Source organism: Zonotrichia leucophrys, chromosome Z, assembly GCF_028769735.1.
Source record: "Zonotrichia leucophrys gambelii isolate GWCS_2022_RI chromosome Z, RI_Zleu_2.0, whole genome shotgun sequence".
Classification (NCBI taxonomy): domain Eukaryota; kingdom Metazoa; phylum Chordata; class Aves; order Passeriformes; family Passerellidae; genus Zonotrichia; species Zonotrichia leucophrys.
The window spans coordinates 24,621,730-24,648,966 of NC_088200.1; the positions used below are offsets into that span (position 1 = coordinate 24,621,730).

The 27,237-nt window shown below is 41.2% G+C and overlaps 1 protein-coding gene across 1 annotated transcript; it reads left to right on the forward strand.

Moving 5' to 3' along the window:
* Window positions 1-5,924: 5,924 nt before the first annotated feature.
* On the forward strand, window positions 5,925-25,626 carry REEP5 (receptor accessory protein 5). Its single transcript, XM_064736448.1, has 5 exons — window positions 5,925-6,105; window positions 6,200-6,293; window positions 17,479-17,617; window positions 21,949-22,117; window positions 23,466-25,626. Exons 1-5 carry the CDS (start codon window positions 5,988-5,990, stop codon window positions 23,513-23,515), a joined length of 570 nt encoding a protein of 189 aa, XP_064592518.1. The 5' UTR covers window positions 5,925-5,987; the 3' UTR covers window positions 23,516-25,626.
* Window positions 25,627-27,237: the final 1,611 nt, after the last annotated feature.

The window sequence follows — 27,237 nt, forward strand, 5'->3', positions numbered from 1 at the left end:
TACTCCCCACGTCCTAGTCCCCATCTCCCATGTGGATTTGGTACCAGGAGCTCCTAAAATTGATAGAGAGGAAAAAAAGTGGCTCAGAAAATGCACTTTGACATCTTATGCCACCTATGGTACTTTTAGCCCTGTCACGGTTTCTGAAAAATACCCAACCTGATACAATGAAGAAGTAAATGTGTCAAATGTTACCTAAGGTACAAATCACTCTTGGATATACAGATCCTTAACACGCTCAAGATATATTTTTAAGATATACCTCAAGAACATAATGGAATTTGTAGACAATGTTACAGGACAGGGGAGAGAGGAGAGACATGCTTGAACATTTCTGCTTGCTCCGTTTTGGAGACATTGCTGGAAGACTAGGTTAGCTAGAACATGAACATAAGAAAAAATATGTTCATAGGTAGGATTTGGAGTTGTGTATCATTGTAGTTTCTTTTTCTTGTGCATTTTCTAATTTTTTTTTTATAAACTAACATGCACTCCTTTTACCCGTTAGCTCACATGAAGCAAATTGAGTTAAAGCTGACACATTCAGGTTATATTTCCCAAAGATAAATCCTCCAGGGAGGGAACTTGCATGCTTTGGTGGCAAAGTAGCTCTTGTCAAGCTTCAAGGACAATTAAGAGAGTAGGAAGCCAGGCATCGAGAGAGCACAGGCAACACAGAGATACTCACTCAGTACCCACAACATCTCACAGCTCCAATCAATGTGCAGAATCACCCAGTGATGTAGTCAAACTGGTTTTTAATCACTGCTTATCAGTCAGCCTTGGGAGTCCAAAAGGCAACAATAAGATATTTGGAAAATAATGTTGTCTGTTTCCACTGAGCAAGGTGACAGAAAATAAAACAGGGGCCAGCCCTTTACATATTCAGAAAGGGATCAAAGAAAAGGAGTTGGATTGCATAGGACAAACAAGAGCTGAAAGTGGATAAAGTTTGCTTGGAGAATCTCACCAAAGTGAGAATTGCATTGGATAGGAAGACACTCTCAGATACCAAGCACCAGCCACATCTCAAAAAATCTCAATAAATCTCAATAAATAGAACTCAATAAACATTTATTTGCAATTTATGTGAATTAGAATAAAGACTGAGGCAGAACCTTGAGAGTCTGCAATCAAGAGATTGCAGACTTCAGCTTGCCTAAGTAAGCAGAAAAAGGCATTAATTGTACTCAGCCCTTCAATAAACAGATTCTGTACTAAAATCTCCAACAAAGGATGGAGGTGAGAGGTAAGTGGACTGGAAAGCAATACCTTCTGTAAGCAGTATGAGCTCAGTACCCTCAGTTGCTACAAGCTGGTATTTTGGGTCAAATTTGTATGCAAGGAGACAATGCAAGCACTACTCCCATGCTTTGCTCTATGTGTTACACGGTAAAAGGTGAGTGAAGAGCTAGCACAGACCATCAGGAGGACAGTGATATACTATAGAACCAGTCCTATATAACCCATGTGGAGAAACATAAACACTTAAAATATGTTGAAGCAAGTTTTAGGTAAAGCAAATCACCCACACAAAAGTTAATGAAAATTTAGGCTTAAATCTGTGTTAATCTCAGTTTCCTGACTGTAAAGGAAGGGAACCATAAAGATCTGAAAATAGTCTGGAAGGGTTTTTATTAAGTGAGAAGCATAGGACCACCCACTTGTGGTAATGCACAAGACATTGTAATAACTAATAAGATGCAGTCATTAGCAGACTTGGATGAATAATGGTACCTAAACCTTGGAGAGGTTCTCTGAACCTTGCAGAGGAGATAGGAAACACACAGAAAAAGGTAAGCCAGTGATCATTTAGTTACTTTATGTATAGAGACCTGTGATGAGCCAGTTCAGAAGACTCTGTACCAGGCTTTTCCTAACAGTACAGTGCTTTCATAATCAGATCAAGTAATTTATGATCTAAGACTTTGCAAGGTAATAATTAATTTAATGGCAATAACATGTGCATTACTGTACATACATGACATGACATGCTACAGGTCAAGACAGCAGGGTTTGTTTGTGCAACACTGATCTCAAGCAGGCTTAACCAGATGGCCCAGGTAACACACACACACCCCTTGGTATGTGATCATCCATCCAAACTCCAAGTCAAGCAGACTGTTGGAGGAAGTCCAGCTCTGGGGTCCCCAATATGAGCAGGACATGGACCTGCTGGAGTGAGTCCAAAGGACCACAAGGATGATCAGGGGCCTGGAGCACCTCTCCTGCGCAGACAGGCTGAGAGAGATGGGGCTGTTCAGCCTGGAGAACAGAAAGCTCCAGGGAGAGCTTATATCACCTTCTTGTACCTAAAGGGAGCCTACAAGAAAGATGGGGAAAGACTTTTTGCAAAGGCATGTAATGACAGGACAAGGAAGAATGGTTTTAAACAAAGACAGTAGGTTTAGATTGGCTGTTGAGAAAAAACTCTTAACTGTTTTTGTTAAGTTGAGTGGTGGGGCCCTGGCAGAGGTTACCCAGAGAAGTTGTTGATGCCCTCTCCCTGGAAGTGTTCAAGGCCAGGTTGGGCAGGGCTCTGAACAACCTGGTCTAGTGGGGGGTGTCCCTGCCCGCGGCAGGTGGGGCGGAATGAGGTGAGCTTTAGCGTCAGAATGAGATGAGCTTCAGGGTCCCTTCCAACCCAAACCATTCTGTCAGTCCATGAAGTACACACCTGTGCTAAAGCCATGAGCTGACCTTTAACTCTGGCGTGATTGTTACAGCGGACCACTGCTTCAGCTCAGGGTGAAAAGACAGTTGAAGTGTGTTGAAGACAATTAAAGAAGTAAGAGAACTTATGTAGTGACTAGAGCAGATCCTAAAATCAGATTAAATAACTTAAAGCATCAAAGAGAAAAAATAAAGATATGGATTTGTATTAACTGGAAAAATAAAAGTAGAGAAAAAATTAGGACACAAAAAGGGAAAATGAAGAATATAATTTTCATTATATATCAGGAGTATCGTTAAAAGAACATAGCCCTGCAATACACTGTTTTCTATTAGTTTGTTTCATAGCACAACCTTCAGCAGGCAGGATAGGCAGCCTGCCATTCTGAAGGTACAATTACTCTCCCAGCCCAGGTGTGTCCTGCAGCTTGTGACTTTAGATGTCAGCTCTCGTAATTCATGGTAACCTACAGATAATGGCTGGGTAGCCTGGGTAAATGGGCTACTGCTGCATGTGCTTCGATTCTGGTGTATAGGACACTACTATTTTCAAATCTGTATAGGTGGAAAGGCACTTATGCTCTTGATCCTCCATGGGGTAGTTTTGCTAGTTATTTCTAGTTTTCTTCCTCTCCTGCAGAAGCTCCTTGAGGAGGTCATGCAATATGCCTTTAACCTTCCTCTCTAGATCTTTCAAGTTAAAATATTTCTTTCCCATTCATATTTTCAGGTTTTTGTGGGAACATGCAGGACCACTGCCCAATACAGCATGTTCTCCATATTGAGCTGGAAGACTCTTGATATTTTTTAATATCGTACCCTATCTTTATTTCTTCTAAAATTCATTTTTCTCTTGCCCTGTAGCACTGATATCTTAAAACAGTTGTGCACCTTACTGCTATAAAGAGTTTACACAGCACACTGTAGTGCACTGAAAACATTTGTCTAGCACAGATCAGCTGGAGGAGCTATTGATGCCATGTTTCATAGTTTAGTTTTAAATAAAAGAACAAAAAAAGCAGACAGTGAGTTATGAAAACCCAGCAGAAATTTAGTTGGTTTTAACATTCTTATTACATTCTCATTAAATTCTCTTTTCTATAATACTTTTGTGTCTTGCCTGCTTTCCTCCTCAGTCCTTCAGTCTTACAGGTATGATGACAAAATCCCAAATTTTTAGAAGGACCTTATCAAATGCAAAGAGAGTGATCATAGGAGAGAAACAAACACCTAAAGACCAAAATAAGTTTCCACGAGGCTTTTGCACTCCCGCAAACAATGATCTAAGTCTGCAAATCTTCAGTTTGAGAATTACTTATTCAGAATTTAGCAAGCCTGTACTTTCTCCACATTCCAGCATAATCATAAGTAAAATGAGAGTGACACTGCTTTCTGCAACCTTTGGTGATGGTTACCTTGGTTCACTTTTAACCCTTAGGCACATTAGAACATTACAATGTCCTCATAAGGCAGGGAGTCTCTACACGACATATACTGGACAAAAAGGCAATCTCAGTTGAGTTGCTAAAATTTTTAATATTACTGCATTTTAAATTAAGGTGTAGAATTTTGCTCTGCTTGAAGCCAGGAATTAACCCTCTCACAGATCTTGTAAAGGACCATTTCTTAAAGGCTATCTGGCACTGTTACTAATCTTTATTAATTTGATAGCATCAGTATATCCCTTCATGCTAATTCCAGTCTCAACAGTCCCCCACGTTCTCTGTAAACCCAAGGCATATCAGATGGATCCAGCAGACAAAGAAGGGAAAGGGAGGGGGCTGGAACACATGGCATAGAAGGAGGGTCAAGGATCTGGGACTGTTGTGCTTCTTCTGAGAAGTGAAGGCTAAGTGGGGACATTGATTGCTACCCTCAGCTCTCTGTTTGGAGGTTACACTGAACTGGACCCTCCTCAGAAGTATAAAAAATCAGGGCAAAGGACAAGATGAAATAGTCACAATATGTCATCAAAGGGCATCTCAATTTCAAATGTGAGGGAAAATATCTCTTTGGTTGCAGTTAAGCATAGTGAAGGGCTGTCCAAGGAGGCTGCAGAATTTCCATCCATGAACATTTTCAGACCCTAGGGGTCCAAATCCTGAGCATCAGGATCTACCTTTACCATTAGGCACACTTTGAGTAGAAGACTGCACTACATAACTCTATCTTTTTATTCCATTAAAAAAAAGTAGAAATCTTATATCGCAAAAAAAAAAAAAAAAAAAAAGTTTCAATTACAGGACAAACCTTTTGACCACAGTTATGGACTAAATATTATTCTCCCTCTTCTCCTCACCTCTGCTTTATTAAGACAGTTACTGGAAAGAAGAAAATGTATTTCAGCAATTAAATTTAAATTATTTCCAAGATGCCTTCCCCACAGCTGACAGCTACAAAGCACAATGTGATGTTTACATTGTGTACAAAGCACAATGTGATGTCTACATTTACGTTTTTAGGTGAAGATAAGACATATGCAAAAGAAGACTGATTAGTATTTTCTGGCACACTCAGAAGCAACCCAGATTTGAGGAGGGCATAAGGAGTCCCAGTACTGGTTGTAATGCTGAGTCAGATGCAGAGGAGTTGCTCAGAGTCAGTCCAGCCGAGGAAGTTTCCAGGACTATATCACAGCCAACAAATTAGATTTAGTTGGCAAGAACATTGCACACACCATAAATTCCAGGGTACAGTTACAGCAAGGCGCAGCTGCCCTCGGCACGGTCACATGCGCCTTTTGGGTACCCGTAAATTGTCATAATGTTTCTTCTACATCACATCGATGCCTACCATCTGTTTCTGACTTTTGCTCACCGTGTATGGTTTCACGCGCTGATTTTGGGGGTGGGGGGACATTCTAGCACTTGTAGGCCATTGGAGCCGATTACGTGCCTGGCCTCCTCCCCTTGCCGTCTTGACACAGGGGTCTTGTCTGTTTGATTCCTTGAACAAGGCGCACCATTCTTGCGGGGACATATGTCCCTGGCCCCCCTCCAAGATTAAAAATCTACCCCAGCCGGCGGGACAAGAAGGGCGGAAGGCCGCGAGGGGACACGGGCTGCGCACACCGCGCCCGCGGCCCCCCAAAGCCGCCGGGGACCGGGACCGGGTCCGCCTGGGCAGGGCGCGCCCCTGGCCCTCCATTTCGCGTAGGGGCGGGCTCGGAGCGGGCCCGCTGCCGGCGGAAGATGGTTCCCGGGCGCTCGCCACCGCCCCCGGGCGCGGCGCCACGGGGCCGGGCGCTGGGTGCCGGGGCGGGGCCGCGGGCAGCTCGGGGCTGCGGCTCGGAGCGGAGCGGCGGCACCAGCGCCATGACCGCGGCGATGCGGCAGCGCTTCGACCGCTTCCTGCACGAGAAGAACTGCATGACCGCCGTGCTCGAGCGGATCGAGAGCAAGACCGGCGTCAGCCGCACCTACATCGCCACCGGTGAGCGCCGGCCGCCGCCCCGCCGGCTCCCCGCGGGCGGCCGCGCCCTGGCCCCGGTCCCTCGGGCTCTGACGGTTCTCTGCTCTCTCCTCAGGCATCCTCGGCGTCGTGGCCGTGTACCTGGTGGTGGGATACGGCGCGTCCCTGCTCTGCAACATCATCGGCTTCGCCTACCCCGCCTACATCTCGTGAGTGTCGCGACTCCTGCCCCCTGCGCCACGCCACCGTTCCGGGTGCCACCCGCTGATGTGGTTGCAAAATCGCGTCACTTGCGGCGGTGCCGAGCCTGTCTGGGGTGGCGTTCCGAGATCGTGCGCCCAAGTGTTGGTTTTGCCGCCCCTCCCCCCCCCCCCTTCCCTTTCCTTGAGCAGGTACAGGTGCCAGGTGAAGAACGAGTCTTCTCCCATCTGGCGTATGCTGCAGGAGTTACAGATGGCTGACGCTGGATGGTTTCCACACTTGATAACCAGTTCCTGTAGCGGGTTGTGCTTTGGGGTTGGGCTCCCAGCTTTGTTATCCCCAGCGGGAAGCGGGACCGTACGGGAGGGAGGGAGGGTCCTCCTTTGAGGGTGTTTGTTGGAAGTCGCGCTGATGGTTTGGGCGCGGGGAGGCAGTGGCGCATCCTCGGCGTGTGCCTGGTGCCGAGTGCCGGGGATGGGCGCGACACAGAGGTGCAGTAAGAAGCGCTGTGTACTCCAAACCTGCCTCGCTGATGGGCGGGAGCGGGGCAGGAGAACGCTGTAATTCCTCTCGAGCGTGAAAGACTTTAACTTCATTTTTCAGAGGAAGGGCTCCTTAGATATTCTTTAAAACAAAGTAACTGTCTTCCACGTGCGTATATAGTCCCGTAGACCAAAATGCATTCCTGTTAGGCTGGACCGCAGTCGAGTATGATCCAAAAGACTGCAGAAACATACTAAATAAAACCTGTGTAACTTGATACCTCCATCGAATGGAAGTCCTTCCCAGCAGTACTGTGATACTGTTGAAACACAGTGCTTGCCTTTTATGTAACTATTTAAATACAGTCAGCAGCTTTTAAAAATATCTTCTCTGTAATTGGATCCTGGACAGTAAAAGTTCGGTTCTTTTATTTTTTTTCAGAGATGTGATAGGTTCACTTTGTTTTATACTCTTGAAACATCCTGTGGTTGTGATGTTTAAGGCCAAACAACATTTTCCTAAATGCTGTTCCTGGTGTTCGCTTATTTTGGAGATTATAGGCCAAGAATTCTGGAGAAACTTAGGTTTTGTTTCCTAGATGATAATTTTTAATGAAAAGATTAGTTTAAAAATATTCTCTCATTAAAATCTGAAAAGGGGAATATCTGCCAACAAACCTTCAAAACATTGAAATGGTTGTGTAGGAATTATGTTTATGTAATACTTTGTATCTTAGGTCGCTTTTAAAATTATGTAATTACTTTCTAAAGTCCTATTCAAATTTTTAAATTTGTTTTAGAACTTTACTGTTTGGGAGTATATTTTAGACCTTCCATTGCGCAATGATGCTGAATAAATTGATAATACAGACTCTTGGAACTGCAGAATCAAGGCAGTAGCAAATCAAATATGAATAATAAGGGTTCATTGCTAATTTTTTCTTTCAATCTGAGGGGTTTAAAAATGTTTTTGTGGAGTATCTCCCTTTTTCATGTTGAAATGTGGTTTTAAATGTGTCTCAATGTGAAGTTACATCCCAGATCTTAGTATTGTGGTGTGTTTCAGTTTTTGTAGCTTTTTTAAATGATGGGAGCGATGTCCTTGGCTACAAGTTTTACTTAAACAAAAAAGTACACAAATACAGTGCCAGTTCTGGGTTTTTTTCCCAGTTCATGCTCAGGTAATGCTTGTCCTTTAGCTGCCTTTTTAATGCTGGAAAACATTTTTGTAGGAAACTATAATCCTAGGTGAAAGCCTAATTTAAAACGCGTGTGGTGTGCTGCTTGCCAGTGTCTTTCGGTGGCAACCTGCTGACAGCACAGGTGGGCTCGATCCCCTCCCCAGCCCTTCTCTCCCAAGTCCAGAGCTGGTATGTAGAGTTTATCCACGTTTCACTGTGCCTGTTTTTGTTTTGGCTGCTCTGGGTCAGGTACTGTAGTCAGGATGCTGCCAAGTGCCATTCCCCGTGCTTACAGAGACCCAGAGCATAAACAACACTGCCCAGAATGGTTTGTTTATTCCTCTCTGCCGTTTTCTCTGTCCCCCTTGGAAAGGCAGATGAAGAGCCTGCTGTATGAACTGACAGTAGTGGATTTGCTGCCTAGCACTGAACAGAAAACAGTTTTCAGCTGTTCTCATCAGCTGCACACACCCTCAAATGCCTTTTGCTCTAAAAGCTGCGGCTTCTGGAAGAGGTCATGAGCTGTAAATGGAATGTGTTGTGCAGGGTGTTAGTTTGATGTTTACACAGGTGGTTCAACAATGAAACCAAGCCTGAAATGTCTCAGAAAGGCACTGAAAGAGAAAAAGCAGATTACTTTTCCTTGGTTAATTTACTTTCTTGTTTTGTAAAGTAGTTCAATGTATAATTTCTCCATCCCGAGTAACTGAATTGTTTAAGAGGAAAACAAGGAATTGTTTGGGTTGAAAGGAACCTGCAGGTCATGTAGTTCCAGCCACCCTGCCATGGCCAGGGACAAAGGAGTGGATCAAGCTTTTTGTCAGCAGAAAAGGCATTCGTAAAGGAGGGGGGACAGATGTCTGTGCTCTGCAAGGGGCATCAACAGTCTTTACAGTTGTTTAAAATGGCAAACAGGCTGCCTGATGGGTGACCCACAGGCATGTTCCAAATGTGTTTTATTGGGATTTCAGTTCTGGGTTACTTTAGTCATGGTAATTACTCTCCATCTCTATGCTTGCCTGAAAGAAAATATATTGGAGTCACAGCAAACCTGGAGACCCTCAGCTCAGAGTTAATTCTGTTCCTGCATGAAATCAGGACAGTTTTGTCCAGGTATCTGCTTGTCAGGCTTTGTATAAACCTGCAGTTTATTTTGCTTGGTCTCTGTCATTCTGTGTGTTTGCTGTGGTGTGTGCAGTGCAGCAGGTGTGAATTTCAGTGGAGAAATGCTGGAGGCTCTAACTGCTGGCCCAGCAGATGGTGTGAAGTGGTGCAGCTGCACTGCTGCCCACGTTCTCATCACTATGGTGCAAACCAGTGCCAGGGGAGGGGGCAGCTCCCTGCTTAATGCCTGATACAGCTTCAAACAGGCACAGCTGTTTCCCTCTTTACTCCTCCTTGTTCACCTTCAGCTCTACCTCGGGTAAATCTTTAGTGGTTTCATACATGGAGGAATTTTTTCTTTGGCAATACAAAAATCTCCCTGTACATCCACATGATGTGTCATAGCAAGGGCCCACCTCAGTCTCTTCATATAGGCAAAATGAAGGAGTAGTTCTCTGGTTGTTTCCCAATAGGTCAGGCATTCTCTGCTCTCATTCCTTGGAAGTCTGTAAGTGCTATGTGATGAAAGAGAAAAAATAGTGTTAAGTTGAAATCTAATACTTAATTTACAGGCTGTTGTGGTTGCAGAAGACCAGCACTGAAAAGTTTGCCACACATCATAGACACAAGTTTTTAAACTTCTAGCAAGCTTTAACTGCACAAGGCAGTAATCAGGCTAGAGATGGAAAAAGTGAGTGTTGGCAAGTGCGTAAATACCATTGCCAGCATTTTCACTGCTTCTCTAAACTTTCCAGAGCTAGCGTGTTCAAATGTAGCTCCACCCATAGTTAGTGGTGGTTAACTGCCTTGGAGAAATTAGAGTGCAAGCAGGAAGGGAGCCTTTGATGAAGAAGAATGTGTGCAAAGGATTGGAAATTTCTTCAGTGCTGCCATGCTTGGTTTAAAAATTGCTAAGATGAAAATAGCCTTGGGCAGTAAAATGTCTGAACTTATTACTAGTGTCTTCAAGGGAGAAAAGCAATATAGTACAAGAATGCCTCTCTGTGCTTTGGCTAATTTTATGCTGTTACTTCACTTCAGCTGTTTTTACTATGTAAATGTTGCTTGTAGCATTTTACTAGCAGGAAACAATCTGGATTGATTGTAGAGAAGTATAAACACTCAACTGAAGTTTGAATACTGTCATGGTATCTTGAGTCTCTCTCCTAGTTCCTTTTCCTCTTTCATGCTTTTAGAACAGGACCACTGCATTTCTTTGGTGACAGTTATTTAGAAAAGATTTAATTGTTTGTGTATTTCTTGAGAACTAGGACAGCAAATTTCTCTTAACAAGTTTTGAGGCATCTCCCTTCATGAAAAATCATGCATGATGTGCCAAGGTTCAGAAGTAATGGTCTGCTGCTGCTTTATAAATATGATTTGAGAGAGCTGACGTATCTAATCAGATTCACAATGCCCAATATAAATATAAGTAGAAAATTTTCAAATCTGTCTGCACTTGAGCTATTTTCTCTTGTGCATAATAATCTTTCAGACACTAAAGAGGGTATTTTGATTTTTTTTAAATATGTCCTGCCAAATCAGATCCTCCAAGCACACTTACTTTTTGGTTTTTAGGTTTTAGTGTGCCGTGTTTAAAAGCCATCTTATCAGTCATTTGGACAAATTATGTGCTTTCCTTTCTGAAGAAAGCAAGTGTTTAGGTTCAGGGAGTGTGATAACATACTGTGATAACAGTATGAAAATTTCGCTTTTACTTCCTAATCTTGCTTATAGGTTAAAAATATAAAGGTCTTTGTTATATGGATGGGTCTACTCTGAACTGAGGCACTAAGACATCTTAATTCCTGCAGAAGAGCCAGCATGTGTGGGATTGTGTTTTGGGAAGCTGGTTTTGATCTGAATCAGAACTGGGGAACTGACTCATTGGTTGGCCCTACAAATACTTGTTCCAGGAGTGAGCAGGCCAAGAATGAGCAGAGAGCAGTGAAATGAGAGGATGCCTGCTTTTTTCCCTCCTCTCTGTTTCAGGAATCTAGCTTTGTGTTGAGTTAACATGTAGGCTGTAGGACTCCATGGGCGGGCAAAATGGCATGTGTTCCTCTTTCTGCCTCAGTCCTCATTCCCTTTCAAGAAACACAGTTAGAACCCCTTGTTCTACTCTCATGTAGCTTTTTGGTGTCTTCTAATATCTGTCTGTCCATGGTCAGTGAAACCCTCCCTTGCTATCCTTGATGAGTTTTTCTGGTCCCTTCTGCTGCATCCTCAAAATTGTGAGAGAGGGGAACTGGTAGACTTAAATCACAGCAATTGTGTAAGTGCAGTTGGCAGGAAGATCTTTTCTATATCTGCAAACGCATGACTGCTGTTGCAGTTAGTGAGGAGGAAGAAAGATGGAAAGCAAGAAAGATGGAAAGCAGAAGGCTTTTAGGTAATGGATAGTAGTGTAGAAGCCAAAACGATAAAGTGAATCCAAAGGTACTTGTTTCAGTGAAATGATGTGAGATGTCAGGGAGGCAGCCTGCCAGGATGAGTCTGACATGAGGATGACAGGGAGGCACCAAGCTAAGGAAGTTTGTGGTGCAGTGGAGTGTTGATTCTGTGTGGGTGTCTGGATACATAGGTAGAAGTAAATTTTACAACTGGCTGTAAAGAGTTGGGGCAGACCAGTAGGCTTAAGCTCTAGAAATATAGGTGATTTCATGGGTTTTTAAGTTAAATGAAAAAAAAAAAACAACCCCAAACTTACTCTTCGTTAAGGGTATGACAAAAATTCATATACTTACTTCATATAACACTGACCAGAAAACTGAAGGAAGGATGCCCAGAATGGTCCAGTCTTTCCCAGTGCTCTTTCTTTGAGCATTGGGTTTAAGGGAGACTGATCTTTTGCCTTGAACCTGTAACTTTTTTTATACAAGAATCTTCAGGTTCACCTTGTAAATTGTAGGGATAAGAGTGATCACTTCACGTGAGACCACAGCAATAAAATTTTGCATTTCTTTATTTCTGCTTCCCAGATCTGGACTCAGCTCAGTAAAATCCTGACTCCAAACTCATAACTTAGCTTGTGAGTACTGTATGTGTGAATTTACTGTAACAAATGATTTGTTATGCCAGAGCTAATTGTGGAGCAACAGTCTCTTCTGGAAAAGAGCTGATTTTTTTGTTGAAATGAGTCAGATGCTCTAAGTGAAAGAACTCCACTTGGCAACTTACTAAAATTAGATCAGTGTCTGTTGCTATCAGTAACAGGATAAGTAGCCACAATTGATCTAGGGTAAAGTTTGACTGATTTTAGGGTGCCCAGGGTCAAAGCTGAGCCAGTGCTCTGACACTGTAAGTTCAGCACGAATGGGAGCCCTGGGCTACCACAGAATGTGACAACCTCTGCTCTCCCATCTTGGCACCACCAGCTAGCAGGGTTACTGGGGAACAGATCTGGCTGAAAATTAAGTTTCTCTTGGCTCCCCATCCATCACAGTGCTGGCTCACAGCAGGTTATTTTCACTCGTGGTCAGGCAGCTGTTTTTAAAATAACTGAGCTGTGATATTTACTCTCCAGACTACTGGAGCTGTTCCTAGTGATTGCTTTTACCTCCAAGGTGCACAACTACTGTAATAAGTAGTTGTTTGAAACTCTGTTTAAAGTCCTCTACAGTTAGTGATTAAGCAGTATAAAAAAAATGCTTTGGGATATATAATTACTATGCATAACTAAGGTGGAATTTAATCAGATCAGCACTAGACAAAATGGTATAATTTTTTAAAATATGAAGCTATTGTCTTCGGATGGTCCTTCATTTGTTAGAAAATCTTGATATAATGTGTTCATGAGGCTGACTTATTTGCTCTTGCAACACAGAAATAATTTATAAGAAGGCAATCCTAAAGTAGGATATAGTGTCAGTGCCTCTTGCTCTGTAACTTTTCACTTATTGATGGAGATTGCATTTTGAATATCAGCCTACTTGATTGCTGACCTAACATGGAGAAGAATGAAGTGTTTTTGGCTTGAAGTAATGCCTATGATGTCTCTCCTAAGCTTAATTATACAGGACATTACACCAGGATAATACCTCTAGAATAACTTGGAAGACTAAGGTTAATTAAGGTGTGATTCTCCTGTTGAAAGGAGTGTAGTTATAAATGGATTAAAAATTCCCTCTCTGTTCCGATATTCTACATAGCTTACTGTGCTTGTTCTTGGACAAATACTATTTTCTGTGACTTACTATTGAAATAGTGTGTAAGCAGCAAGGGATAGAGGTAACTTTTGCCTTTTGTTCAACAGGGACATGTTATGCTGGATTTCCCTGTCTCATCTGAGGAACACACTCCCCATTCCAAAGCAGTATATTTATAAAATACTTGCCTTTCCTTGACTTCAGATAAAACTTTCATTCACTGATGGCCCTGCTGTGACCTGCTTTTCCCCACTCCCTCTCTCCCAGCTGGGACTGAAGCCATGGCCTGCAGGAGCAGTTTGAGCTGACGTGGCTCTTCCCTGCTGGCTCTGGTAGGGTGCTGCCCCTGACCTTGCCCACCAGTGTTAGACCACTGCAGAAGGAGGGGAGATGTGCTGTTCCCTACAGTGTGTAAGAAAACAGCCACATGTGGATTTAAGGTTGTGTATATCAGCTGGCTGAATCAGATGAGGCTTTGACTACTTGTAGTGCTGCTGCTCGTGGCTGTCCGACAGAAAAAGCGTCTTGTTCATGTATCCCCTGAGGAACTACAGCAGCAGATGGTAACGTTCAAAGGGAGAGCACCCATGGCACTGCACTTAGGAGCTCTCAAAAGCCATTTGTTTCCAGAGGAGGGAAGATAATAGAGCGTGGCCCATTAACACAGTGATGTCTGCCTTTTGCCACAGAATTGGAGATTCTAATTTTTTTTTTAATAAAAGAAAGCTGATTTTTGTAGTTACTGAGATGATTTTAATAATGTTAAAAAGGAAAATGAAACAATGCTCCCTTAATCCCATATATGATTTCACTTCATATATGGTGACTAGAAAACAGGAAGACTGCTGGCAGGTTAACTGCAAAGTATTTTCTCACAAATACCAAGCTGGGATGCTTGTTGTGGTAATATAAGCCTTCTCTTCTCTGCCTCTAATGGAGAAATTGCCAGAACTAAAGGAGTCCACATGGTGAGCCTCTACAGCAGGTTTTCCTAAACACTGAGAAACTTTGCAAATGGTGCCTTTCTCTGCTCCATTTATGACATCCCTACTAGTCCATGTACTTTTTTCTTTCCCTCCAGAAATGCAGTTTCACACACTGAAAATAGCTCTGTAGCCTTCTTTCTTAACTCCTGCGGTGTCCAGGGGCTATTTTTGTACAACCCCCTCACCTGGTCTACGAGAATACTTCAGAGGTGTGGGCATGGAAAAGATGTGCTTTACAGTGGGAGCAGGAGCAGCTGAAGTTGTCACTGCCTTTGGGACTGCTTGGACTGGGGCTGCCTGTGATGGTAGGAGTAGCAGGAATTAGACCTGCTGTTGCAAGACCTGTGGAAAACCTGTTCTTCCAGTTGTGCTAGTGCTGTGTGTTGTTAAGATCCCCTTATTGATGGGATATGGCAAGGGCTGCTGCTTTTCCCACTGCAGCACACTGCTGGCCAGCCTCGCACTCCAGCAGAAATATTGCATGAATTAAATATCAGATCCTTGTCCTGCATTTCAAAGTAATTCAGTCCAGCAGCTGTGCCAGCTCCCTCCTCTGCATGTAGTGGGTTTGCCAGTGCTTTTGCTAAAACATACAGCATGTCACAGGAGTTACTTCCCCCAACTCCCCCTGCTCCCCCCTAACTTACAGAACTAGGAAGTGACAGAATCCACAGCATTTTTCAGCTCACAGACCAGGAAATGGCCTTAGGCCAACTCTCTGATTTCTGCCTGTAAACCTCCTTAACTGTGCGTTTTTAAGGGAATTTACAGAAAATTTGGCACTTCTGGAACATCTCACTCATGCTGCTTCAGAAACAATACAGCTGATATTAAAGGAAGAAGTGATACAAGAATTTAAACTAAATTGATTAAACTGAGTCTACAGAGTTTAAGCCTCCAGCAGAAGTGGAGAGGACAAATGCTTTCTAAGAGTCTTAAGCTTGAAATTATCAGGCTTAGATTTGCTAGTATTTTCTTTTAAAACTTCTTACAGTGCTGATCTGGAATTTAGTGGCTCCAGAAACTCCACTCCACTACTTTTTCTGAAAGAGCACATGTGCATCTTTTAGTTTCTGTTTTTTAAAACTATATTAATGGGATTTTGTTCTCCATCTGCTATGAGAACTGCATTCTCATAGCAGATGGAGAACAAAAGCCCATTAAATCATTATACAGAAGGCCCAATACTTTAGTAAAGGTTTTTTTGCTCTGTTCTTAATACTTTAATTACATCAGACTTTGCAAGTCCTGTAGGAATTAATTTATAGAGCAATACATTGGGTGATGTGTGGAGAGCCTGGTTTAAGCATGGCTTAAAGAAAGAGGCCATGAAGGTATTCAGCTGAGGGAAATATATAAGGCTGCTGTAAAAGCAGCCTTTCCCAGGCTTGATCCTGTAAATAATTAGGTTCTCAGCCACCTTTTATATAAACAACAAGATTCTCAGGCCGTTCTGTCTTTGGCTGTGTCTAGGTTTAGAGCAAGTTTGGGGAAGAATCCCCCCAAAGGAGCTCCGGTGGGAAAAGCAGATCCAATCGGCCCCTCCCCCCTCAACTGGTCCGGGAGGAAAGAAAAATACCTCCTTGGAGAAAGGTGGAAAAAAAACCCCTGTTTATTAAACAATAAGACCAAAACAGTATCAAAACAATGAGACCCCTTGCCACTCTAAAAGAGATGACAAACTGAGAAAACCCCGGGTTCAAGCAGCAGCTCACTCAGTCTCTGATCAGTCTCTCAGTGCTGGAATTGTCGCAGGCCAGGGCCGGCCCGGTGGGCCACAGCTGCAGCTGCCGGTGCTCTCCTGGGTGTTCAGTCCAGAGCAGTTCCAAGAGGTCCAAAGAAAAGGGAAAAAAAAAAAAAACAGTCCAGGGAACTTCTTTGCCTCAGCTAGCTAACACTAACTAAAAAGCAAAAGAAGAGCTCTCTGTCCCGCTGTCTGTCCGCAGACAACACAGTCAGGAGCAGGAATGTGGAGGAGTGAGTGCAGTGTCTGAAAACAAACTGCGCGCTTCTTCTCTCTCCCCCTTCACTCTCTGTAACACTCTTAAAGGTACAAAACTTATTATTATTCAACATAAACAGAATGAGACGATTGAGGATAAAAGCATCATATAGTCAACCCAGGACAGGCTGCTACTGGGAACAGACAGCCAGTCTGGGAATAGATATGAAGGTTTTGAGAACCCTTTCATATTATGGTGGGAACACTGATCTTGGTTTCAGTAAACTAACTTCAGGTATTGTAAACAAAAGGAGGAGCTGAAGTTTTCTCTACAGCCTGTCAGGAGCTCAGATTTTGCAATATGCATGAACTTAATTAACACGGTTATAAAAAGTGATTGATTGAGTGAATAAAAGGAGTCAGATGTGAAATCAACAAAGGTGGTCGCTCCCTCACTTCAACAGTGATGCAGACACATATTCCTCAGCATACGGATCTGGATCTCCTCTGCTTATGTAGACCTTGTGCTTTTTAGAGCAAATCTTAGGCATAAGTTTACCTTTTCAAAGTGGAATCTAGTGCATGTATGAGTACATTTAAAAGGCTGTATATTAGAGCTAACTATGTTAAAAAAGCCAGAATAGTATAGACAGTTTTATACCACTGGTGCTGCTGGGAACCCCGAGCTGTGCAGCACTTAATGAATTTCTGATCCACGCATAGCCCACTGGACAGGCCTTGTCTGGAGGCAAGGCTACCCCATTTTGATTACTTAAGGTATTACAGGATTTTTCATCCAAGTCAACAACTCTGTTCATCATTCCTTTCTGACTGCCAGAGAAGGAGGATGGTCACTGCTGGGTGCAGGCAAGGCCAGGCAGGTGATCACTGGCATCCTGTGCCTCACAGGACTGGGCTCACTCAGGTTATCTGTTACGTGGGTCAGTAATGCTCTGATGTGCAGTAGCCTTCTGGTCAGGATGACCACAATGCCTACAGAACTGGAACCATGGCCAAAGATTATCTCCTCCCTTTCTTGCCCCTCAAAATGTTTTGTGAGCAAGGTCACAATGTTCACTGGTTTTGTTTGGCTTGTTTTTTTCCTCCTTGTAATCCCAGAGATAGAAATATCTTGAGTATCTTTTGGTTTTGAAGTGTGGTGTATAGGGATAAGCTTTGCTGTTCAAAGATCTTGACACACTGTCTGTATAATAGATGCTAATTAGTTTTCTTTATGTAATTAAAATATGGAGAGCCACATATAACAAAGGATCTGAGTCATTAAATCTTCATCATTATAGATGAGACTGATGCTACTGTTCTGCTCACTTTTATTTATTTTCCTTCCAGAATCAAGGCCATTGAAAGTCCCAACAAAGATGATGACACACAGTGGCTGACTTACTGGGTCGTGTATGGCATTTTCAGCATAATTGAATTCTTCTCTGACATCTTTCTGTCATGGTTCCCTTTTTACTACATGCTAAAGGTATGTTAATTCATGTGACCCCTCTCCTAAAATGGGACCTTTTGATAAAACTGATTTAATGTCTCCAGGAATGGGTAGATAACACCAGATTCATTTGGAATCATTCCCAGGTCACACCTTCTTTTTACATGCAGGTTATGTGTAATTTATTTCTGTGAAGGCGATCTGTTTACAGGTGGTGGTTTTGTGATGCAGGGGGGGAAGTTGGGATAGGTGAAAGGGAGAGGTCTGCTGGGTTTTAGGAAAGAAGAAAAGACAGTGGAACTGTCCCATAAAGAAAAAAAAACCAAACCAAAGACAGTTCTTTCTCTTGGTGCTCAGGTAAATTTGGACAAGTGACATAGTAAGCCCCACAGATTTTTGCTTTAAGTGCATTTAGTAAAAATGGAGAGTAAAATCATGTAGGGTGTTGAAGGAGGTTGTAACATCTGTGCTTGTTGGAGCAAAGATGGAAATTGGAACACAAGAATAGTTTGTCCTACAGTTTTAATTTTTAATTAAGCTCAGGTTCCTGAAAGGAACTAGTAGGTATCAGAGGCATTTGTTAGTGTGATTTGACTACCAGCAATGATTTGGTTAAGCTTTGTTTGTGATCTAAGGTGTCCGTCAACTTCAACATGTTAAATTCTTCCAGGAGATAGCTGATCACTCTGTGTGCTGTTGGGTAAAAGACATTTTGGCTTGCTGCAGAGCCTGCTGTTTATCTCAAAGAACTGTTACCAATTTTCTGGTTCAGTGGCTGTTCTCTTCCTTCTCTTTTATTTTGTTAGCCTGGTTTACTTGCACTAAAATTGTTAAAACAATTTACTTGCCAGGTGTTGTGGTGGGGTCATTTAATATTTTAATGATAAGACCTGATGATGTCAAAAGATGTTCCCAGGAAATGCCATATTTTATAGGCAAAAATTGACTGCAGCCGCTGGTTTATATGTCTGCCTTGTTCCTTTTCAGTCTTTAACAAGCCTCAACTGTGGCAATCATTTGTACACCTTCTACTTAAGTAGAATTATGACTTTAATCCATCCTCTGCAGTGATATATGCTCACAATTCTGAATTCATGCAGTGTATTTTCAGAGCTTCTTTTTATAAATTCTTAGTGGAAAAAGACATGGCAACAGTTTCTTCATGCCACTACAGCTCTCTTTCTGAAGAGCACATGACTGAAATTCAGGTTGACTTTCCAAATAAAGACCACAAATGGCTCTGATAAAATGGTATCAGGAGTGCCACAGTTACATGTAGTACTGTAGTCAAGGGAAAGGCACTTTTCTCAGTTCTGCAAAAGCAAGCACAAGGAATTATGTCAATACACACCTTTCTACGATAGCTGCAGAAGGCACATAGAAGCCAAGTGTTAAAGTGTTTGCTGTCAGTAGTGGTTGGTAGGAGAGGTTTGTACAAAGGCAGGCAGGTGTTGGCTGAGGATCAGAAAGTGTTGCTGAATGGGTGAGAAGATGGAGATTACCCCATAGGAGGAGAAGGAGGAATCAGGCAGCTTCCACACTTCATTCCATCCATGAACTAAAGCCTCTTGGAGGGTAGTTATGATGTCTCCATATCTCTTTCATGGAGTAGAAGCCCAGATATTCATTCATGAAAATTTCTAGCTTGCTTTCATTCTCAAGATGTGCTAAATTTGTCTATTCACATCTCTTTGATATGCCTTGTAGCTTCCACTCCAGACTGAGATTTAGTTGCTCAGTGTTTTAAAACACCTTCATGTACGTGGCTGAAACATTGAGCACCAGGGCTTCCAGAGTCCCCAAAGTCCACAGTTTAGACTCTGTGACATTAAAGTTTTCAGCAGACTAGAAAATATTGTGGGGGGAGAAAGAAATGTTGAAGAACTCTTTTAAATATGTTATGATGTTTGTATACACTTTTGTTCTCCAGATGACATTTCTTGCATTTTATGGGCTTTTCTTTTTTTGGTAATGCCCACTTCTTATTTATCTGTTTGGGGTTTTTTTATTTCTGAAGCACAGGTCATGCATGCAACTCATAATTTCTTGTGCTTATGATTTGTTTTTAAATACTTCTGTTCTGGCTTTAAAGATTTCTGTGGCATTCAGGAATTAGAGTACAGTAGCCAGTAAAAGCAGCAGAGTTTATCATGCTACGAGTATTCTTGGTGGTGGGAGCAAGAGGGACTTTTTACTCCACTAATGATTCTGCCTTGAAATACTGTAATGCTATTTCTGTAATGCTAAAATTGGTGCTGCCAGGGCAAAACCAGCTGCTAGGAGCAGGTCCAAGTGAGCCAGACTGAGCTCAGGTGAATTCCATTCCCTCCTCTGACTGGTCTGGAGGGTTGCGAGGAATATATTTTGGGTTTGGGTTTTTTTTTTCTAGTTAACAATTTTATCACTCTGAGCTTGCTGGAACCTCTTACAACCCTCTTTATTTTCAGTAGCCTGTGTTAGTTCAGTTTCATGAGAGATAGGAGTGAAATAAACTAAGTTATCAGTCTAACATTTCCAAGCTTTTAAACAAGTGAGAATCTCAACTTTGGTACATGTCCAATAGAAAATATATATATAAACACCTGTTGCAGTACAATTCAAAAGTAATAGGTATTTGAGAACAAATCTGTAATTACCTGTGTCTCAACTAGAGTGGGACAAAGCTGTCAAATCAAAATTACTGATTTTGTTCTTAGGCTGGGAAAGGGAAATTTCAATTTCTTTAGGTTTTAGAGGAAGTTGGACTTGCATTTGAGGGATTTTTTCTAAAACAAAGGAGAACTAACTTTTTTTTGTGTAGAAGTTGAGATGCTTGTACAGTTTTGTGGGAGAATTAACTTTCAGTAATTGATCAGATATTCTTGAACAGAAAATAAAATCAGTGCACTTCTCAGCTTCTAATGAAAAGTAACAACATAGCACCATGTAGTCTTTATGCTATATTAAGTTCCAAAGAATTGAAGCTTTTGAAAATCAGTATTTATATTGATAAGGGCACTTTTTGCCTTTATTTTCTCTGACCATACTTAATACTTCATCAGCTGCTACTTACTGGTGTCAGATTTTATTGCACATTGAATTATTTGTTTTACTTCATTGGAATTTTCCTGATGGGACAATCTCTCTGGAGAACACTTTACTTTAAAAACCTTTATTTCTCTCCTGAGAAACACTGCTTTCAGTCATTTTGTCTTGATATCACAATCAAATAGTTTAAAGAAGAAACTTAATGCTTACCCAAAAGGATGGTAAATTGGTCTGGCACTGCAGAGAAGACAAAGCCAAAATTTTACAGATGTGAAGAGTAAAACCTAGAGAACATTCAGTCTCAATATACCTTATTGGGAAGGAACAGAGGAGACATATTCCAAAATATTTTGAGACTTTGCTTGAAGAAAACTGTGTGCTTTGATTCCTTTCTGCCCAGAGATTTGTGGAAATCCTCAAACATGGAATCCTGTCTAACATGAAAACAAAACAAGGCATGTTTTGAGGCTGAGGTTGTTTTGTTTTGTGTTTCAGGAAAGAGTAGTCTGAGAAAAGGTGATATGCCTTCATTTTCTGGAGAGGCTTTTGACATGGAATAAAACTGTACTATTTGTGTACAGAAAGAACTGTACTGCTGGGAAAATGTACTTCATTTTGTTGCAGTTTTATCCTGCAAAATAATTTTATACGTATTTTCATCGCTCAAGCAGATTTAGTTTATGGCACTCCCTGTCCCTTGAAAAATGTTTCATCTTTCTCTGCATGACTGTCATTGTGTGCTGTATGGCAGTGAAACTGAAGCCAAATAAAAGTGCCTCAATAGTAAAGACAGGGATTTGTAGTACCTGTAATAACTGTCCTTCCAATCCCCTTTTGTAAGGTGCAGAAACATGACCCCACATTGTGATCTTCGATTTTACTGGAGAGCAGATGGTGCTCTAAAAGCTATGCCTAAACTGTAATCCAGAGGCGTTAGTCTTGTTTGTGCACTGTGTGTAGCTTGGGCTTATCTCTCCTCCTTGTCAGTTGACCTCTGGGGTACACACAATCCTGTTCTTTCCCCACTGTGTTTTCAAGGCAGACAGGCAGAGAGGAGAGGGATGTGTTTTGGCTGAATTGAAGTAATTTAGGGTCCTAGACATTCAGTGAGCCCTTTGCCGTGTGTTTTAGAAATGTTGGGAGGGTTTTTTCTTTCATGTATATATCCATGAAATTACTCCAGTATGAAGATTGGCTGTATGTAGCTGTTCTGGTGTGCTCCATCCCAGAGCCCTGACCGCTCAGGGAATGACTGCCTGTTCTCACTGTGTTCGGTTCTGTGGCACTTAAGAAAGGCACTTTGTCTCCTTCTCATGATTCCTATGTTCTCGTTCTCACAGTGTGGCTTCCTGCTGTGGTGCATGGCTCCAAGCCCTTCCAACGGGGCAGAGTTTCTCTACCACCGGATTATCCGTCCCTTCTTCCTGAAGCACGAGGCCCAGCTGGACAGCGTGGTGCAGGACCTGAAAGACAAGGCTGCAGAGACTGCAGACACCATCACTAAAGAGGGTGAGGAAAAGGCCCTTCACTGGTCACAGCAAGTAGGGGGAACTGCACTGGAGAGCTCACTTAATATTCATCATTTGGAGGAAACAAAAATAAATTGCAAGAAGACTGTGTAAATTACAATGGAGAAGTTAAATTTGAGAAATGTGGGTTGCAGTGGATCTTGCTTTCTAGAATTGCAGTTAGGCTAGAATGAGTGGAAGGAATGGAATTGGTTTTGTGTCTTCCCACCATACACACCACTGAAAACATTCTCTCTAGAGGCAAGTCCAGACATACCTTTCATAACTACAGTTATTGTTTTAGTGTATCCTCATGTCTCCTGAAATACTCCCTCAAATACCTGCTAGTATAGAGGGGCTCCCAGTTGTGCAGTAAACAGTTAACAGCAATACACAGCAAGGTGGAAATTGCAGTTTTCCCATGTATATATTTTTGCATTTTTCCTTCCTCTGGAGGTCAAACGATTCCTCACTCTTAAAGGAATTACTTACGTTTTATTTTTATGTGTTATAACAGCCTGTAGATTGCTTAAGTTTTTTATTTCCTTGCATTCTGTTGTGAACCCTTGCATTCTAAAATATCTGATGATGGTTTTATGACTAAGAGAAGGAAATTTATTAAGTGGCTAAAATAAAAGTTTTTTTAAGATTCTCTTGAAAGGAATTTTATCTATATGCTATTTCAAAGCATTTTCTTTCTCCTTTCCACCAAACAATGAATGCAACCTCATTTCATCTTGCCAACTTGAGCAGTTTTCCTGTCTGCCTAAAAGATCTGCCTTGCTCAACTATTCTTGAAAATTTTGCTGCATGATTCTTTTGGAGTCATTATTGTTAGGCATGTATCTTAATTAATGTCCTTCCATGTTGGCATGTGGGATTTTCCTGTCCTCATTTCATCACTTATTCTTTCTTTTTCCTATTTTTATGTATAAAGATTTTTACAAAAAAAAGAACCAACAAACCAAACAACAACAAAACAAATAAACAAACCAAAACAAACCCACCAAAACAAAACAACAGCCTTTTTTTAAAGAAATCACAGATATATTAGCATTATTCCAAGCCTGTTTTATCATTATGGTATATTTCTTCCCGCAAACCTGTATCTCCTTAACACTATGAGCAGCCCTGTTTTAACAATACCATAGTTACTGTACGGCTCCTTACTTATGATTTATTTTTAAATGTTTTTATGATCAGTTTTATCACTATATGTAGGTGTATACAAAAGCTATGATTTTCTTCTCTGTTCTATCTCTTGTGAGTAAAAGGATGCAGTTCAAGAACACTTGATAACCCACTTTGTCTGTTGGCCTATGACTAAACTTGATTTTATTTTCCTGCAGCCAAGAAAGCAACAGTCAACTTGCTGGGTGAAGAAAAGAAGAGCACTTAAACTGGATAAGTTTCCTTACCACCTCCTTTGTGCAGCTTGATGTTACTGGGGACTGTGGTATAAGTTCAATAATATTGCCTTGGAAACATTTTGATATATTAAAGGAATGTGCTGTAAGTTTACTTACTACTTTGCTGTGACTGATAGAGAATATGCGTTTTTATTTAAAAGCAATGCAGTGGGCAGCATCTGAAGCTTAATGAAAATATTTTGTTCATCTTCATGCAGAAGAAGTCTTTCAGTAATCTCTTTCTGCAGTAACATAAATAAAAAAAGTATATATCCCTCAGGCTCTGCACTTTAGTTGTCTCTTTGTCTATGAAATTACTCTTAATACTTTGATTGTGGTGCATCTGGTAGCTCAAAGCTCTTTCATAGGGAAAATTCTGAATGGATTTCTTGAACATACAGGGAATTATTGTAAGAGATGGCATAATGGATGTATTCCCCACCACTAAAGCTGTAAATTGTGAAATTATGTGTTCTAGGCACCTGATTATAGAGATTATTTGCTGTTGCATGTTTCTGACTATACTAAGAACAACTTTGTATGAGTGCTTAAACTTCCTGAGTGGAGATGCTCTTGTTGTTACTTGATATATTCCTGACCAATCAATAAGAGTGCAACCAAAGCTGCTAAGAGAATAAAGGTATTTTTTACAATCAATATAAAAAAAAAAAATTTTCTTAGCTTTCCATCTGTACTCTTTCACACTGTGGTATTTTCAACAAAAACAATTACATTAATTAATCAGGCATGAATTACTGAAATTCCCATGTTTCCATCTCCTGGAAACATGCTCCTGCTGACATTTCTTTGAAGCCTAGAGTAATGGTATGGCAGTTCTGAGCTCACAGAACATGCAAAAAGAAAACTTAAGCTTTTGATAGGACAGAAATTATTTCCAACATACAATTTTGAATTCTAAAGACTTAAAATAAGGTTTTGAGGACTTTTGGCTTTCTGCAAAAAATTGTTGTATAAACATTCTTTGTAAATTATCAGATGCAAGAACTGCAAAAGAGTGAAGCACACAGTGCAACTCAGTGGGTCAGTTTTAACCTGGAGAGACAGGTTTTATAAAAGGGGATGTAGAAGTGTCATAAGAGAAAGCATTTTAAGCTTTGAGCTTAAAATAACCCTTGGAGCTGGCAGCTTGGATAGGGAAATACAAGACCTGCTGTACCTCATGTTCTGTAGGACAGCATGCAGTTTGTCATTTGAAGAAAAAATGAAAGATTTCTTAGCTAATCATTCCTTCAAAACTTTTTGTTAGGAGGGGATATGCTGAAGAGGATGAAGTTTACAACGAAGTTGTAGGTTTTAAGCATGTAAAGTTTGAAGTGTATCACCGATTAACTTTTTAATTTCTTGTCTTAACTTCTTCTGTGGTAAACCCACTGGACTTTCTGGTAAGCCTTACTAAACCTTAGTCCTGTGTTTTAAGCTCTATCAGCTCTATGTAAAGCACTCGTGTGGCCACTGTAATTTAGTTTCAGTTCTTGAGATTAGAAGTAACTAGATGGAAATAAATGAGAATTCTTAATAGACTATTTGATTTCAGTGCCAAGCACTATATGACTTACTTATCTAAAAGCTTACAGTAAATTTTAGATTTTTCAAGCTGTAGTAGAGACAGGATTTACTTTTTATTTCTTATACTAATTAACAGTTCTTCCACTGTTATTAATGGGGATAAAACATTCTAGGTAGATGTTAGGTAAGTGTTGAAACAGTCCCTTGCATCTCTCAGAACTTGAAAGGCTTTAAATCAACTTCTTGTCTTTACCAACTTGATATTATCAGTACGTAAAATCAGTGCTCTTTTGTCAGATATCTACTTGAACTAGAGCTGCAGTCTGTTGTTAACAGAAGTTGCCCTTGTTTTTTTTTTCCTTGATGCAAGTAGAAATGATTGAATTTCTGCAGCAAGTTATCCTTTCCTGGAAGTAACTCCACTGGGCTGGTCCCACAGATCAGTGCTTGGCTTTGTGTCTTCACCACATTTATGTGCAAATGTTGGTACACACATCTGCTCCATGTCTTTGCTGAAGCTGTAATGTGCTAAATAAAAATGGACACAAATAAAGAGATTCTTATGGGACTGGTATGATGCCTCAGTATTTCTTAAGAACCTTATACCTCAACAGTGAAAACCTCGCTACTTTAGGAAGGCAGAAGATCTTTACAGGGTATTCACTTTTTTTCCCCCTCCCTGAAGTTCATTACTGTGAAACCAGTAGAAACCTCTTAAACTCCAGCTCTTAAACAGTGTCTCTGCCTCATGCCAGTCTGAGGGTGCAGCCAGGCAGATTTAGGGCATCAGACCCTTACAGGAGAGTTTGGAATGCAGAACTCTTCCCAACAGTGAGCACCATGAGCATCTTTCTAGGCTTCATAGCCTGCCTTACCTGGGAATCATCAAGGCTTAGGATTCTCTAGAAACATAGAGAGCAAAGACTGTAAACTACAGGGATTTTGAAGTTTTTCCTCTCCCATGAGTTTCCTGGTATTCCGTAAATGACCTCAACAAACAATGCTAACTACTTACTAGCAGCGGTGTTCCACTTACCTAAGACTGATGTTGCCACTCTTTATAGGACATTTCATCTGCTTTATCTGATTCCTTTCCAAACTCAGCAAAAAAAGGAAAATAAGTTCAGGGAAACATAACCTCCCCCACCAATGATAACATCACCACTAGTGATAAAATAATGAAAACTCTCCAACCCAGAGCAAGCCAATTAACAAAGTATAGAAATTCTTGTAAGTAGTGGAAGGTGTGACACCACCTAGTATTTGTCACATCAAACCCTCACTACATTTAATTTAACAAATAAAAGGAAGTTTCTTGAGTTTGCATTCCAGTCTTGCCAACTCTTTCTAAAGAATCTGAGAATCCTCTAAAATTTTTATTATTAATTCCTTAGTCATCTTCCACCCCATTTCTTATTCCACAAACAATAGTTTCCTTATGCAAAGGAGGAAGAATGGAGTTTTAAAAAACAAAACCGCAAATCCTTGAAGGTAATGAGAAATCCTCATTTTCTGTAAAGGGCACCTAACAAATATGACAAATGTCTTGTTTTCTAGAGAACTTCTACATCCAATGTGATGGAATGAAACTGTTCTTGAGGAATGACAACCCAGGGCTACTAAGGAAGTCCTCAGATACTTAACCATGTTGTTACAGCTTCTTGAAAATTTTGTTTCCTACTAATAGAGAAACCATTAAGAGATTCTGTAGCAAAAAATCTTCAGATGACCACATGAACTCATGAAATAATCAAGTAAAAATAATTGAACTTTGAATTAATTTAGCATACTTTGGAATGCAATGTAGTTTACACCTTTGCTGAGGCTATAAAATTCCAAAAAAATTTACATTTTGTATTACTGGATCTTTGTAGGAGAAGAATACACAAAAAAAAACACTTTGAAAAGGGTATCCCTTATCCTAAGAGAGAAAATAACCCCACAAAGGCCAGTGTGTAACAGGAAGAAGCTAAATAACTGGTGTCCAGTGACAGAACATGTGGGAATTGTTCAGAGCTGTGCCAGGGTAAGTTCAGACTTGACACTGGGAAGCATTTCTTCACCAGGAGGTTGCTCAGATCTTGGAACAGGCTTCCTAGAGAGAGTGGTTGATGCCTCAAACCTGTCAGTGTTGAGGCATTGGGACAATATCCTTAAGAGTGTGCTTCAGCTATTTGTCAGCCCT